The sequence below is a fragment of the Bufo gargarizans genome, chromosome 4, assembly GCF_014858855.1.
Source record: "Bufo gargarizans isolate SCDJY-AF-19 chromosome 4, ASM1485885v1, whole genome shotgun sequence".
In the NCBI taxonomy this organism is placed as follows: domain Eukaryota; kingdom Metazoa; phylum Chordata; class Amphibia; order Anura; family Bufonidae; genus Bufo; species Bufo gargarizans.
The window spans coordinates 480,210,575-480,227,780 of record NC_058083.1 but is presented as its reverse complement, the minus strand read 5'-3'; the positions used below and the strand labels follow the sequence as shown (position 1 = coordinate 480,227,780).

At 40.7% G+C, this 17,206-nt stretch overlaps 1 protein-coding gene across 1 annotated transcript in view; it reads right to left on the bottom strand.

Moving 5' to 3' along the window:
* Window positions 1-258: 258 nt before the first annotated feature.
* The window catches only part of SERTAD2 (SERTA domain containing 2), an 85,920-nt gene continuing 68,972 nt past the window's right edge, over window positions 259-17,206 (bottom strand). Inside the window, exon 2 of the mRNA XM_044289928.1 lies at window positions 259-11,492. Within this exon, the coding sequence (XP_044145863.1) occupies window positions 10,544-11,488 (945 nt within the window). The 5' untranslated portion in view covers window positions 11,489-11,492 and the 3' untranslated portion in view covers window positions 259-10,543. The remainder of the gene's footprint in view (window positions 11,493-17,206) is intronic.

Genomic DNA, 17,206 nt, shown 5'->3' with positions numbered 1-17,206 from the left:
TACTTGGAACCTTGTTAAGATCCAGCCATGCTAAATATGATTTTTTGCCCTTTTTCAAGTGGTCTTAAACTTTCGATCAGGACTGTATAATCCTACTATGTTGATCCAAAGTAATGGAAAAAAAGTCTCTGTTTTAAAATTCTTTACCAACCAAAAAGTATAATCGAGCAATGTGGCCTCCAACAGAAGATTGCCTTGTTTTGGGCATCAATAACACAAACAACTAGGTAAGAAGAAGAAGAATACAACTTGCAAAAATTTTATTTTAAATGTTTATTGTATAATATAAAACTACAAAAAGACTGCTCATTTCCATGTACAGTTGCCCAATTGTTTTGCTTTACAGCCCATACCTACAAGTGAATACAGTAATTTGATATTAGACTCTGTCTGTCGTATTGCATAGAAAAGGCACAGCTGTAAGGTCTGCAGGAGGAAAATGCGGCCTTTGTTTAGACGGTGGACATTTCATGTATTGCCCAATTATTTTTTTTTAAATGCACATTTTTCTGCAAAGACAAAAATTATAAAAATTTGCATAAAAAGTGAAGTTTTGTGTTCCAGTATTCGAAAAGCACTTATTATAATGGAAAAACTCCTGGGAATTCATTTTAGGTGTTTGTTTATTGAGGGGTGTGAAAGTGCAAAACAATAAAGGAAGCCAAGTTAAGGGATTAACCACGATTAGAAGAAAGGGTCTGCCCCCCCCCCCCCCAAAAAAAATAAAGAAAAACTAGCGCCACACTTGTCCTTGCCTAGTATGGCAGCTCAGCTTTAAAGTGGTGAACTGCAATAACAGACAAAGCCCAAGGACAAGAGTGGAGCTCTTTCTAGTAAGGCAAGCCATAGCCTTTAGGATGCTTGCTTGGTCTAAAGCAGGGATGGCCAACCTGCGGCTCTCCAGCTGTTGCAAAACTACAACTCCCAGGCTACAGCTATCAGCCTACAGCAGGGCATGGTGAGAATTGTAGTTTTACAACAGCTGGAGAGCCACATGCTGGCCAGCCTTGGTCTAAAGCTATCTTTCCCATCCCCCTATCCCTCCCCATAAACATGCCTGTTCAGTTTAACCGAGCATGCAAATGTCCTGAGCAGGATGAGGGGAGAAACGCCACTGGAAGTGGTCTATCTTCCTGAGAACAAAAGGATCAAGCTGTTTAAATCCAACAGCCCGATCCTTTTCTGCCGTCGGGAAGGGTACGGAGGCCCCTTTACATCAAATCAACTTTGGCCGACATTTGTCTAAGTGTATGGCCAGCCTAAAGGAGTTGTCTGCTTTTTTTATATTGATGACCTAACCCCAGGATAGGTCACCAATATCAGATCGGCAAGGCACCGACTCCCAGCATGCCTCCCGATTAGCTGTTTGAATAGAAAGCAGTGCTTATATGAGAGCTGCCTTCTCTTTACTGTTTATCTGCTTGTCATCGAAACTGCAGCCATGAGCAGTGTAATTACAACTAAGTGATCAGTGAACAGGAAGGGGTCGTCCCATGGAAGGGAATGGGACAGCTTAGCTGCAATTACACCTGCTCACCACTGCAGTTGCAACAGTGAGACGATAAACAATTAGAGGTAAACAGTGAAGAGAAGGCAGTGCTCGTACGAGCGCTGCTTTCTCTTCCAACAGCTGATCAGAGGGAGGTTCGGGAGTGCAATGCCGATCTGATATTGATTACCTATCCTGAGGTTAGGTCATCAATATAATGAGAAAAGTAGACAACCCCTCTAACAGGACAACGCCTTACTCTCATTCATGTTGTGGTAATTTAATCATTATATATAATAATACTAATTCATATATAATAATACCCTACAAATTCATAAACTTTCAGATTATTATATGTCAGTGGTTGTGGAAATATAACTAAACCCCTATAGAGGGAAGGCACAACATTGGTTTGTTTCCTACATCATGTACATCCACCTATAGAAATGTATTACAATATTTTGACATCATAGATTACCACTACGACATACTTTAGGTTACAGTTCTCAAATGCAAGGTGCAGAGGCAAAGTCAGTGGTTGCTAGTGTACGGATGGACTGAGCTGTAAAATGGATGCCTGGGGTGCGAGTAGGTGATGAAAACACTTTTACTTGTTAAGCTTATGTCTGCCTGTCATCATAAATCAGAATTTCTACTGCAAATGGAAACTACGCAGCCACATATTATGCTAAGTTCTCTGTACTCGATTTAAAAAAAATAAAATGTTAATGTGTCTGTGAATAGAAAAAATATCAAATAAATTATTGTTTATGAAATGTAAGACTAAAACGATTATAATTTGTCTAGTTTTCATGCAAGATTAGTAAGATACAAATCTCACTAATAAGTTGGGTGTCGTGTATAAAAAATAAATAAAAAAAAGTTGACTGCAACAAGGAAACAGCACATCAAAGAGGGTGCAGAGGTAGCAGTCACACCCCAGAGCCTAAGGTCCCTCTGCCACATAAGATGACAACAGTGTTATATATAGGAAAATGGTAGACAAGGGGCTGTTACAGATTTTGCACTGAGGCCCAGGAGCTTCAAGAACATAAAGTCGTTTGTGTTTCAGGATAACAAGAGTGGTACTCCATCTAAATCTATTATATAAAAATCTAATTACTACCGCATTAAAAGACAGACACATGGCACTGGAAAGTCTCAGTCTCTGACCTATGTGCCCCATTCAGTGACCATTGAGCCTGAGTGATTAGAGGCAGGCGGCCCTACACACAAAGCAGAAGGTAGATTGGCTGTAGTCAAGCGGTGGCTTGCCCAATGTCAGCCTGCATTATTACCGGTAACAGGATTTTTCTTTAGCACATTTAGGTAGAGAACTTATTTAAAAGGAATAAAGTTAGACTGAATGCTGAAACAAATATTTCCTCTAGGGATACCATGGCTATAATAATGTGCCTACAGCATAAAACACAGGATGAACTATGTGATAGCGGGACGCCATGTGTACAAAATGCACCGTATGAAGGCGGGGAAGGGCAGGGGAGCAATTTTAATGGCAAAGGTAGTGTTGATCAAGTTGGAAGACATGTAATACTTCTAAAATGTCAATTATTTTAAATAAGCTACTAAAACTGAAATAACAAGAATAAGGCTACTTTCACACCAGAGTTTTTAATGGATCCCTCATGGATCAGCAAAAAACGCTTCCGTCACGATAATACAACCGTCTGTATCCGTTATGAATGGATCCGGTTGTATTATCTTTAACATAGCATAGCATGAACAGCACATCGCGGACAGAAAAACGATGCTTGCAGCGTTATTCTGTCCGCGATGGAGACGCAACCAAATGGAAAGGAATGCATTCTGGAGCACTCAGTTTCATTCATTTCAGTTTTGTCCCCTTTGACAATGAATGGGGACAAAACTGAAGCGTTTTCCCCCGCTATTGAGATCCTATGACGGATCTCGATAGTGGAAAGGGAAAGCACAGATGTGAAAGTAGCCTGAACTGACAGGAGTTTTCTTGGATCACAAAGTCATGATTGCTTTCTTTCAAAAACAGCACCACATTAGTCCTTGGGTTGTGTCTGGTATTGCAGATCAGCGCCATCGAACTAAAGAGGACGGGTGTGATGCTGTTCTTTGACAGCAGCCATGTTTTTTTCATTTTAATTCTGGACTTCAGATACTGGAACACAAAACTGGATTATTTTTTTTCAGCTCTACACCTACCGAGGGGTATGGCAGACATTTTCCTATCCTTCCCTCACACCCACTTTTGAAATGGACGTACATTCCTAAACAGAGTACATTCCTACCATACATTCTGTACATGTTACAATCCAGATGTTAGCTTCACAATAAAATAAATATATTTACAAAAAGAAAAAAAAAAGAAAAAAATAACTGAAAAAAAACAAAAAAAAACAGGTATAATAACTTAGGGAAACATCACTTCAAAATCACAGCTGATCGGCTCTGCTCAGTTCTTGTCATATCATTGCACGTGAGTGTGTACAAGATCTTTCTTCTACAGTTTTAACCCTAAACTGACTCTTTTCTCCCAAAATAGGTTTACTTAAAATGTATACATGCTCTTGAAGGATTGGATTCATGTATGTGGCATACAAGTTTTCAGAAAATAGTAGGTATGCTAAACAATAAATCAAATTTAATAAATAAAAACAAAACAAAAATGGTAATAGTGCTTATAATTTGCCAAAGATCAGAAGTGTAGCCATTTTGTATTTTTAGAGTTTTTGCAATTTTTTAAGAAGTGTTTCCACCTATGATATGATGCAGAAATTAACCATAGAATTAAATAATACACTTACTGATTGCAAAAAACTCTATAAAAAATCACTAGTTAGTAAGATTTAATCTAGCCCCAGTCCTGACGGAAATGTTTTATTTTTTCACTGCAGCTCTATTAGTGGTATGTCTCCTGCCTGTAGTGGGAGTGATCCAGAAGACACAGTACGGAATGGTAATTTTCTTATATAATAGTTCAAGTTGATCTGATCACCTATCCAGTTCATGACAATTGCTAACGAGACTATTTTCCTCTGGAGACTGCATTGTTAAATAATTCAGAAAATAATAAATATTATAAATTATAAAATAAAGTCATTTCATTCTACTGAATATTTTTTTTTTTATCACTATTTAAGCTCACTTTAAAAAAATACTTTACCTATACGAAATGGCTACATTCCTCAGTAGGACAAAAAAAAATACAAAAGCAGTTAGAATATTAAACACATCTTCCTCATGAAACATTTACATATTTCAGCATGGTGTTGCCCGTTTTGTAAACACGTTCTGTAATCTCCAATACGTCCCTTTATATAATTAAATCATACATGCTATAAAATAAATAAAATTTAAAAGAAATCTATATGTTTCGTTTAGCAAATCATTTGAAGCAGAGTAAATTCACATTTCCCGTGCACACATATATATCTATAGAATTATCAAGCAAACTTTAATACAAGCCTGTCACAATCATAGACCCCCCCCATTGCCATCTCGTAGACTCCTTTGTAAAAGTTGTCAGTGTGGTGCCTTAAAGTGCCTATCATAGACAAACCCAAGCTGATCGACGGCAAGAAGTGAGCAGAGACCGCTTTATAATTGCCAGATGACATAAAAAAAACATAATTTAATTTTTTTAAAATAAATTAATATAAAAGTAATTTCTAATGAAGCAATGCACATATAAAATAGTAGGTTGCAATCTGTAGTTAACAGCTAAAAGTACCATACAGAAAGCAAAGAAATACTGCACAGAGTCTAGAGAAAGGTCTGGAGACATTTCTTGTTTTCGGCAACACTCTTATAACACCAGCTCAAAAATGTAATCCGTTTTTGATACAAGACTATCAAGGTGCCCATACACATTAGATTAATGTCGTTAGAAGTTGGGGGAAAGAACGATAAGGCTTTCTGGATGTCAACATGCCCAATCCACGGGAGATAAGCAGAGGAATGTAAGCATGCATGTGTATGGGGAGGGCTGCAGGAATAATAGATGTATGGGAGACTCTAGGTCAGTGTTCCCCCAACTCCAGTCCTCAGGGCCCACCTACTGGTCATGAATTGAGAATATCCCACAGAATGAATACCTGTGGTAAGTCCTGATGCATTGACACTAATTACGGTATATCACATGCTCAATACCAAGGAAATGCTGAAAACATGACCGGCAGGTGGGCCCTGAGGACTGGAGTTGAGGAACACTGCTCTAGGTGACAGCTATATAAGGTGTATGGCCCTCTTAAGATCTTGTATTAAAAAGGTGACCCATTCAAGATGGCTGACAAATGATATTTTTGACTCGCCTCCACCTCAAAACATACAAGAAGACACAGTTTTCAAAATTAAATAGAAAAGGATAAATTAAAGAAAGCCATGAACATTTTTTTTACACATAGTATTGGTAAGAGTGAAACAAATATACAACAAACTGATATAAAAGCATCGGAAAAGCAAAGACAAGTGATGATGTCACTCTCGACAATCCCATGAAATATTAAAAGATTTGACTACTTCCTGCTCACAGACAAGGTTTGAGTATTCTCATGTACAATAGAAAAAAAAGTATGCTGCAAGCAAAGTGACCCAAATGAAGGCAAGACGTGTACTGTAATGGTAATAGTGTGTGATACAGAAAGCGTTATCACGTAGCAACCAGTAGGATTCTTATTTTCAGTGGGTTCTTACAGCATTTTCCTGTTCAAGTGCACCGCCATTCTCTTTCGTATGAGCAGGCAGAGTCACCTGACAGATTTGGTGGGAACAAAAAGCTGAAAGTTTTTGATCGCGTAAGCCCATTTTGTCACTTTTTTTAAAGTGAAGAAGGACAATTAACTCTATAAAAATTGCATACAAAACCCAGTAATGGGTAATTCATGGTTCAGACAATGTTCACAGAAGCACAATATCTGTTAGGTAGAATGGCATTTGAACATTTGCTATTATACAACATACATCACGTCTTTTTCTTTACTTATGTTTCACCAAATATGAAAACGTTGCCCACTTAAGTTTTTCTGCGCCCCCTCTTTCCCCTACAACAAATGTGAATGAGGCATAGTGAAGACGGATTTATTAAAATCAAAATAAATATGGAAGGGGTTCCCTACAAAACTGGGTCAGCAATGGTTCTTATGAGGTAGCTTGGGGTGTTTATATGTCAATGAAAACTCGAAAGGAGAGATTTATTAAAGAATGGTGTTTTACGCCGGTCTTTGAAATCTCCTGCTCTGCCGGAGGATGCGACTAATTTACAATGGAGCACACGCCTCTTCTTAAATTAGGCGCATCCTCGGGCAGTCCGTACGCAGCTTAGGGCTGCTGTAGCTTTCTGTCATCATTTGCACCAGGTATCTGAAGATAAATGAAGATAAATGTGCCGGGCCGACTGGCCCTGCTCCCTCTCCATCCTCGTCATGCCCCCTTTTTGGGAAAATTACGAGAGCAGCAGAAAACTGGCACATGATAAATCTCCCCCATAAAGTTTAATAAAAAAATAAATAAACACCCCCCTAAACTTGTCTATGGAAGAATTTGCATTATATATGTTCTCCACAATTTGAAAGTAAAGTAATCACTGCCTTGGGGAAGAGGAGAGCATACAGACATCTCAAGAGAAAACTGCCCTTTAGTGGACAGCTCCAACTTTGGTACAAATAATATCTTCCCCTCCAAAAAATGACAGCTGTAGCTTTAATATTTCACAACTTTGAGTTGTTACATCTCAATCATGGAGGACCACAATAAAGGAGATTTCCAGCAGAGCAAAATTTTTAGTAAAGTGCTCAGATTGGTTTAACAAAAGAATAAAAGGACCAATAACGACTCTCACTGATCCTCCAACGCTCCCATTCAGTGGCTTACCAGGTGCCCACTAGTCTCTCCACACTGATCCGTTCTCGACAAGCTGGAATTACCAGGAAAGATGACCCAGCAAATTGTGGTTGGTTGAGGTGGGTGACTGCTACAACGAGTGATTGGCTGAGCGGGCACTTCCTGTGTGTTGAGAGGAAGGAGAGACCAGTGAAGACTAGGTAAGCATCGGAATGGGGGCGGCAGGGGGATTATCGATTTAACAAAAAATGTTTTGATCAATCTGAAGACTTTTCCAAATATTTTGCCCCATGGACAACCCCATTAACATCTGTCATATTTTGGTAGGCATAAACATACTGCTTTGAACCTTACACAGGGAATAAAATGTATGATTTGAAGTGGTCATTTCCGATCAGAGTTTTTAAAAGGATATTAGTTGAAGAAGATACGGTATTATGATTAAAGGGATAAGGCAGTTATCCTCTGTGTCTTCTGTATATTTATCTGCTGTATGGAAGGATTCAAATTAATATTAATTTAATATAACAAGGGAATCTAATCACACTAAAGCTGGCCATAGACATGAGAATTTCACCATACCAACACTGGTGGGCTAGATGGACATTTTATTAACTGAAGGCAGCTATTTAGCCTCATTGGCTCTTTACTGTGAACTGGATCTCCCCGTGGGGTATCACTACCTTTCAACAGGCTGTTTTGAAGGTGAAACAAAAGAATCTGAACGGTGAAATCAACTTGTCTAACTCCTGTTTCCTCTGACCAGACGTTGGAGGCTTCCAGTCACCATAGACGTCACAACATCTCTGTCTATGGGCAGCTTTAGTAATAGGCCATGCTTCTATCTGAGCTCACGTACCATGAAAATGTATGCATTAATAAAACACTGATAAAACGTCAACGATGGCAAATTGCAAATATTGTGGGACAAAATTTTAGGTCAAACTTGTTTACCATTAAAGAGGGTGCACACCATTTCAGAACTACAGATGGTCTTTGGTCCTACTTCAGAGCATACTTGCCTGGTAATAGCTTGGGTTGTGTTCCTGTTAACACATCTGTACACTTTGGATATGAATGGAAAGGCACATGTCTGATGGGAAAAAAATGTACACATGGAGGACATGGCTGAATTTCCCGACATCATTTTGTTGTTCAGGCTTTTCAGGATCAAGGCAAGTTATTACAGTGTCGTGATTTGTATTGTGTACTAGGGAGCTGGACACGTGAGACATGACAGCAAATGGGCGGTAATAACAGTTGCAAGGAGGCAATTGGTGCCTTCATTTACTAAATTTAACACTTGTCCATTGGTCTTTCTTCACTTAGATAATGTTGATCTGGTTATCTGCACACAGTATTAAAGGGGTTGTCCAGTAAGGAAAAACCATCTCTTGGTCGAGTCGAGAGCAGTTCCAAAGAGCATCTAGCACTGTGGAGGACTGTCCTGCATTACACAGACATCCCACCGATTTGGATGGACACTGTGTAATGCCTTAAGGTGTTATCCAGGTTTTGAAAATTGACAGCCTATCCTTAGATTGGTGGGGTTTGACTCTCAGCACCCCTGACGATACCAAGCACAGCTCATACGAAAAGTATGTCATGGGCAGTACGGAACAGTGTAAAACTCCATGTAAACAATGAAGGTGCCCCTTCAAGCAGATGGTCATGGGGATGCTGAGAGTCAGACTGCCATTGATCTAATATTGATGGTCTATCCTAAGGGTAGGCCATTCATTTAGAAAATTTTGATAAACCCTTTAATTTCCAATGTGGTGGAGCTGTAGGGAAAGTAAACCCTTATTGCCCGGTTTCCCAGGGATTAAAGCTTGTGGATTCAGCAGTGGTATACTATGTGATCGACATATTGTCAAGGGGCCCTTCTAACAAAAGGGATTGTCCAAAGCAGACAACCCCTTTAACAGCAGGACCACACTTGTGCATCATGAGGGCTTCTTCATCAGGGCTCAGCAACCTCTGGCACTCCAGTACTGGCAAAACTACGACTCCCAGCAAGCTCCATTCTCTTCTATAGGAGTCCTGAGAACCGCCAAGTAAGTGTGCATGCTGGGAGTTGTAGATTCCCCACAGCTGAAATGTCGGAGGTTGCTGATCCCTGTTCTACATAAATGTCATAAAAATTGTCAGTTTCCTAGTAATTTAATAAAATGTACTGCCAACATTGTTTTTGCCACCAAAACGGTTGTCAAGAGTGTATTGGTGACAATGGTCCTCGAGTAGATGGACGTCCTTGTTGAAAAATGAAACTTTTTGTTCACTTTAAGGAGCAACATTCTAACTTAATACATCTATGCAAGTTGAACAGTCATAATATTAGCAGGGACCATGTTAAGAGATTTGAGAAATTAGAGGAAGCCTGTGACCCAGCCAAGAAATTGAAATTAGAAAATAATACTTTTAGCAGGGTGAGCAGATCATTTGCCAATTAGTTGTCATTTTCGCACCTCGATGGGAAGTTATCCCATTTCCTTTCAAATATAGCTGGATGGTAAGTTATTTTTAAAAATTTGCCCTGGACTGTAGAACCTAGATATAAAAGGTATGGACTAATATTGTACATTTTAATTGGGGAGGAAATTCATATGCAAATCCTATCAAAATTACTTTGTCGCTTGAAACATTGCTGCACTTGTTTCAGCTTATTTTTTCTCTTTTTTTCCTTTTCTAAAAAAAACAATATAATAAATGACAGAATCTGTACAAAAATATAAAAACATTTGGGCAAGGGGGATCCAAGCAGCCAGATATATGCAATTCTTACTGAAAAAAGCAGTAATTAATGCCTCCAATTTTTCCTCCCAACCTAAAATGCTAAAAAGAGGGGTTTCGATTACTTAAATAATAAAATTTACCTCTTGCAATAAACCTTATTGAAAAAATAGACAGTTATGCACATGCAATTTACAGCGTTCCCCAACGTAATTCTTGTGCTTATACACGGACAACTTAAATTGATGTTTAAGTTGTCACTTGAGAGTTTGTATGAAATCTTCAGTGGACTGTGGTACGACCATCCCTGGAGACAGACTTATAAAGTATCTCCAAAGTGGTCATACAGAAGGCACTCCAATACAGCGTAATGCAATAGATAAACAGGATCCTTTTTTTCTTTCTTTTTTCAAAAAAAAAAGGCAAAAGTATACATGCACAGTGCTGTGAATCTGTGGGGTAAGGAGATAAGGATTATGCAGAGTACTTTTAGGAACCCACCAAAACCTCCATTATGTGATCTAATTCTGTGAGGTCCATCTTAAAAGGTTGATTTGGGGTTACCGGTTGGTTGCTATAAGGAGACAAAGTTTTGAGAAGTTCATCAGGTGCCATTTTAGAGGCTGCTCCGTTATTGGATGTGCAAGGGTCAAAATCGTACATGGACGTATCAATGTCAGAAAAAAGGATGTCATCCAAAGTTAGGTCTGTAAGAAAGCCGGTAGAGGTTGTTAATTCAAAATTCCCTGGAAGAGAATCCATTAGTTTTGGCTCACTTGTTCTATTCTCTTGTGTTCCCTCAGGCTTGAGGGTTCCTGCTGCAACAGGTTCATCTTTTAGATGCACGGCTGCTTCTGCAGCTGCCTCTATGGAGGTAGATGATGGACACAGCTCCTCAATTTCATCCAATGCTGAGGAAAAACTGTCTTTTACTGGCTGGACAAGAGGAGGTGGAGGCGGTGGTGTTAATTTGCTGCTAGAAATATTCTGCTGGACTGTTGGGGAAGTGCAATATGTGTCCTCCTCAAGCAGAGAGGCAGGAGTGAGGCAAGACTCTAGTGGTGTAGTGCTTAATAAGTCAGTGGGTTGAAGAGGCTGGGAGTTGAGATGGCTGAATGCAGGCTGAGCCTCCTGGTACGTGTCACAAAGAAGATCAGAAGACTGCGAAGTGCTAATAAAAACAGGCTTCAAGCTGCCTTCTTGTTTTAGCTCCTCCTGTATCCGTCTCAACATGTTATTAATTAAAACTGTTTTCTGCAAGCTTGGCTCCGTCAGCGGCCTGTGGTTGTAGAGTTTCATAAGGGAAATGTTGAAGATAGTCTGGCGCTGTAAAGTGTAGGAAACTTTTGATGGCCCATCTGTTGGAGACACCACTTTGCCTTCCAGCCCATCTTCATGCTCGTCAAACTTTCGCTTTCCCGGTTTAGCCAACATATATCTAAAAGATAAAAAGTCATGGAAACGTCAAGGGGTGTCTTTCTTATGTACACACTATCAATTTTAAAATTTATTTGCCCGAAATATTACTTATATTGGTATCGCCACACGTTCAGGTTTTTTATGCAGTTTTTGAAGCGGCAACTGCCGTTAATACTTTTTTCTTCTTCTTTTATGGTCCACTCCTGATTTTAGCTTCAAAAACTGTATCAAAAACAGGTAGGTGCGACTGTACCCTCAGTTCTTGTGCGAAAGCGGCCCTCTAATACATGCAGTGCATTAAAACAAACCAGTGTTGTATTTTTTGTGGTAAAATTACTAGGGGCGTGGTCATACACAAGATCAAAGAAAACACAACAGGAGCCCAATATAGCACATGATAAAACATGCTAAAAGTCGTAATAGTTAAAGGCGTTTTCCCGTGAAACATATTCTATAGTTTTTAAACCAGCACCTGGATTTGATTACTTTTGTAATTGCACGTAATAAAAAATGTATTATAGCTACTGAGATATTCAATAAAATGTATCTGTATAGCGCCACCTGCTGTTTGCTCTTTTTCTATTTTCTCTGTCCTGCAAACCGAGATGGAAGCACATGCTCAGTTCTATTCTTCAAATGCCACCAACTGCAGCAGAAAGGACAAGCCCCTTGAGTTGCCATGCTGAAATAAATCTAGCAGAGAAAAAGGAGCAATGAATGGTGAGATCTCTGGATCCATGTGAGGTACAGGGCTGGTTCTATCTTTGTTAGAAAGAGATTGTCATGTTCTAGACTGTGCAAGTTTTTCATTTTTTACATTATTCATGGATGAATCCCTTTAAATGCTCTGGATGAGTTGTTCAATACACTTTGGTAGCAGGCATTATTGTTCTATGATCGTCTTGTCTGAGGTAATCAGGAACAGTGTTTTAAAGGGGTATTCCCATCTACGACAATGGGGGCATATTGCTAGGATATGCCCCCATTGTCTGATAGGTGCGGGTTCCACCCCTGGGACCCGCACCTTCACTGAGAACGGAGCAGGAAAGGTGGTGGATGGATGAACCTGGGTTTTCCAGGGTCCGGCCACCGCCAAACGCTCTCCCCATAGGATTGTATGGGAGTGCACTGCGCTGTTCCGGCTAATGCTCCCATTCATTTCTATGGGGCCGCTGGAAGCTCGGCTATTCAGCCCCATAGAAATGAATGGAGGGAGGCTGCGCATGCGTAGTGCACCCTCCACAATCTTCAGGGGTCTGTTCTCAATGTAGGTGTGGGTCCCAGAAGGCGACCCGCACCTATCAGACAATGGGGGCATATCCTAGCAATATGCCCCCATTGTCTGAGATGGGAATACCCCTTTAAGCCTGCCTTTGGGCAATCCTATAAACAACAATAACAATAGTAAGTGGTCTACCACAAAGCTAACACCCATCTATAGCAGTCCTCTTCTCGATTAACAAGCACTTTAGCAATTGTTGATTTCGTTGAAAACTTTACAGCGCCCAATGTTATGTTACAAAGTGTGAGGTCAAAGTGAAGCAGCACTTTACAGCTGAGGGATATGTTGTACGGAATGACAACCATCTGCAAAAACGTTAGCGGTGCCCAATTAGGTCTATGGTTAACACATCTTTTGTATAGAAGGCGTTAACCGGATGATCATTAAATCATACTTCTGTTATGGGAAGGCACTCTCTTGCAGAAAGCTTTAGCAGTGATCCCGACACTTCACTAGTCTGTCCCCAGAGAATTTTCAAAAAGATTAGCTGCAGAGGCGGTCCTTGCGTTCACAAGTGAAATGGCATCTACTTCAAGAGAGACAAATATGCAAGGACTGAACACCGCAGATAGAGGTTTGTTTCCACTGTCCCATATGCCTTTATATTACCCATCTACAACCAGTCAGGGTTGTCCAATTTCTGGACAGTCCGTAAAAAGAGGCAACTTTTTTTCTGTGTCTGTGAAAAAAATAAAATAAAAAAAGATGTGTCCGTGATTTCTTTGAGGCTGGTGGTACTTGACTAGATTATTTTGAGGATAATTTTCATTTCACACCTCACGGTAAATGCTGGTAATGAGGTGTTACAAGTACCGTATATTGAGCTATAGACGTGTATTACTTATCTTTATCATTCATTATGGTTTTCCAATTTGTCCGTAAAAAACGTTGGCTGTCCGTGATTTTGGGATAAGTTGTCCAGAAAAAAAGAAAAATTCTGGTTGGCGACCCTGCAATCAGTGTGTGACTGGGGTTTCTTGGTCCCATAAGAAGAAATTATTCTTGGGGTCCCTCCTCCATCTATACAAACTGTGTGCACATACGGAACATATTAATAAGGTCTTACAGGTTATTTGTAAATCAACCCGACAACTATTCTACTAAAATATAAACTAACAATAAAGACAATTTCCTGGCGTTCAGAAGTTGTGGTTCTAAGCTTTATACCACATTATCTAGCAACAGTTTTACTGTCTCTTCCGTAACAATCAATTTTATTAGATTGCTGTCGATTTTTGGTCATCAGTGGGTTCCTGCATAGCCATCGGTGCTGTCAGTCAAGGAGAGGAATGGGTGGCAGAGCAAGATGGAGGAGCAAGGGTACACAGAGTGGCTTAGGCCCTTTACATTTGCATATGGATTCAAAGTACTTGAAGCCACAGATTGTCAAGTAAGGGTACTTTCACACTAGCGTTATTCTTTTCAGGCATTGAGTTCCGTCCTCGGGGCTCTATCCTGGAAAAGAACTGATCAGTTTTATCTTAATGCATTCTGAATGGAGAGTAATCCGTTCAGGATGCATCAGGATGTCTTCAGTTCAGTCTTTTTGCCTTTTCAGGACGGAGATAATACCGCAGCATGCTACGTCCAAAATTCTGGGACACTTGCACATTTTTTCCCATTGAAATGCATTGATGCCTGAGTGTTTCGGCAAAACAGATCCGGCATTGCTGTCTGCGCATGCTCAGACTGCAAAAAATCTGAAAAAAATAAATAAATGCCGGATCCGTTTTTCCGGATGACACCGGAGAGACGGATCTGGCATTTCAATGCATTTGTCATACGGATCAAGATCCTAATCCGTCTGACAAATGCCATCAGTTTGCATACGCTTTGACGGATCCGGCAGGCAGTTCCTCTGCCGCAAGTCTGAAAGTAGCCTTAAAGGCATCATGGCATTTAGAGGAGCTAGCCCCACAAGCATCTGTCAGCAGATTTGTACCTATGACACTGGATGACCTGTTACATGTGCACTTGGCAGCTGAAGACATCTGTGTTAGTCCCATGTTCATATGTGCCTGCATTGCTGAGAAAAATGATGTTTTAATATATGGAAATGAGCCTCTAAGAGCAACGGGGGTGTTGCCTTTACACCTTGAGGCTCTGCTCTCTCTGCAACTGCCGCGTCCTCTGCACTTTGATTGACAGGACCAGGAATGATGTTTCCACTGTCTGGCCCTGTCAATCAAAGTACAGATGGTGTGAAAGTTGCAGAGAGAGCGGAGCCTCTAGGTGCAATGGCAACGCCCCCGTTGCTCTTAGAGGCTCATTTGCATTTTTCTCAGCAAAGCGGGCACATATGAACATAGGACCAACACAGATGCCATCAGCTGCCAAAGGCACATCTAACAGGTCAGCTAGTGTCATAGGTACAAAACTGCTGACAGATGCCCTTTAATTCCCTTGGCTCCACTCCCTTTAATCATTTCTGTTGAAATTTGCTTTACATAGTGACTACTACACAAACATCTGGGAGGTACGAGGTTAAAAGGAAATGTTGAGTAGAGAAGAGACTAGTATCTTCAGTAGACATAACAGTCTCCATCAAGGACACATTCAGTCCTAGTCAGCACAGCGGTGTTTTCTAGCCCTAATGCACAATAGCTTTACATTTACATCACGAAATGTGACATTAAGGTTATATCTTTTCATAGCTTCACAGTCCAACAATCACTGAATGGGAATTTCTCTTAAACTGCAAAATGCCTACTGCTATACTTTAGCAAATGCAAAAGGTCACCACAAGTATGGGAGGAGCGCACAACCTAATGTGTATGGGGAGCTCTAGACTCCCGCCTAACAGATGATGTCGGGGGAGAAAAGTACTGGGTGAAGTGACTATTTTCACATGATAATTTGGTTCTCCCAGAAAATAAAAAGCCGTGGCCAGAAGTATCTGGTCGCAACTTTATCCTCTCTACCCACTGCTAACACATACACGCTTGGTTGAACTGGACGTGTATATGTATGGGGGAGTCGGGAAAGAGAGTTTTCGATCGTTCGGCCAACAGCTTCAGGATGTCGGACAGCTTTAGCAGCCATTTTTTGCAGTCTGCAAATTGCAGATCCACAAAAAACGGATACCAACCGAGAGCCTGCTGCCATTTTTTTTCACTCCTACACAAATGTCCTATCCTTGACCGAAAAACGGCCAAGAATAAAACATGTTCTATTTTTTTTTGTGGAGCCTGGCAGCACACAGTATGCTAGCCGCATCTTCTGTACTCCAGTAGGAAACTGATTGCAAAGTACTGGATTCAATCTGTCGGTCCGAACAAGCAGGAACTTGGTTATAAATCAGATGCCACGGAAGGGGGGATTTATTTGAAAATGGGAACACTCACTAAATTCCAGAAACAATGGGAGACTTGGATTCTACACTCTGGTTTGGCCTCCCAGGAATTGACGAGAATATGGCTAGTGGATACCATGAGAATATCTAGTTCTGCTCGGAGAGGAAGGAACACCAGTAGATGACCCTTGAGTGTAAAGGGTGAGCGTGGGGTGGATACCTTCTGAGGGGATGGAGGTATAGAAGTTTGCTGTGGGAGAGGAGGAGGACACTGCACGGAGGAGGGAGGGAAGGGTGGGAGTCAGTGCACTGTAGGTTTTGTACTGTTGCTTTTAATGCAAAAATACCAATAAAAATGCTTTGCACTAAAAAAAAACACGTTTAGATCGGTGGGGGTCTCAGCACTCAAACCCCCCATGATCCATAGAACTAGGGGAGAGAAGGGGGGCACATAGCGCGCTCTCTCTCTTCGCTGCTGAGGACGGAATCGAGACAGGCCCATGCCTTTTTTATTGAGTCCGTTCTTGCAGCGAGAGCACGCTTCTATCCCCTCGTTATAGGGATTGGTGGGGGTCTCAGCGCTCAGACACCCACCGATCTAAACTTTTGACATGTCTCTACAACATACGAAAACTTTTTGGAAAAGTTAATGACCCTTTAAAAAAGACACCCTTTTCCCATGAAGCCACACTCCCTTTCCACTATGCAATGTCCCCTTGTGTCAAATAGTTAATAAATGTGGTGCAATATGTACGCTTTTTTGTGTGTGTGCAAATTGCGCCATAATTCTGGACCACAGACTTGAATAAACACTGTAATAATACTTAATTTTCCCTGCGGTGACGCTGCAGGGAAATTAATCTAATATGCAAAAAAAAGAAAAAAATGGACTGTCATTTGTGGGTTAGAGAGAGCTCATATAAGAAGTCCCGGTGGTAACGGTTGTCTGACCACTTTGTATATTTAGTGCTGCAGGGAAATTAAACAGCCACAGATTATAGCTGACCACTGGGGGTCCCAGCAGGGGCCGCACTGTGTGATCCGTTTATTAACACTATTTGAGATTAAATAACATTTAAGGTTTTCAGTCAATGAAGAATATCACAAATGACTGCATTAGGGATTCTGCTTGCCAAAGCAGATGCTTTTAGAGGTACAC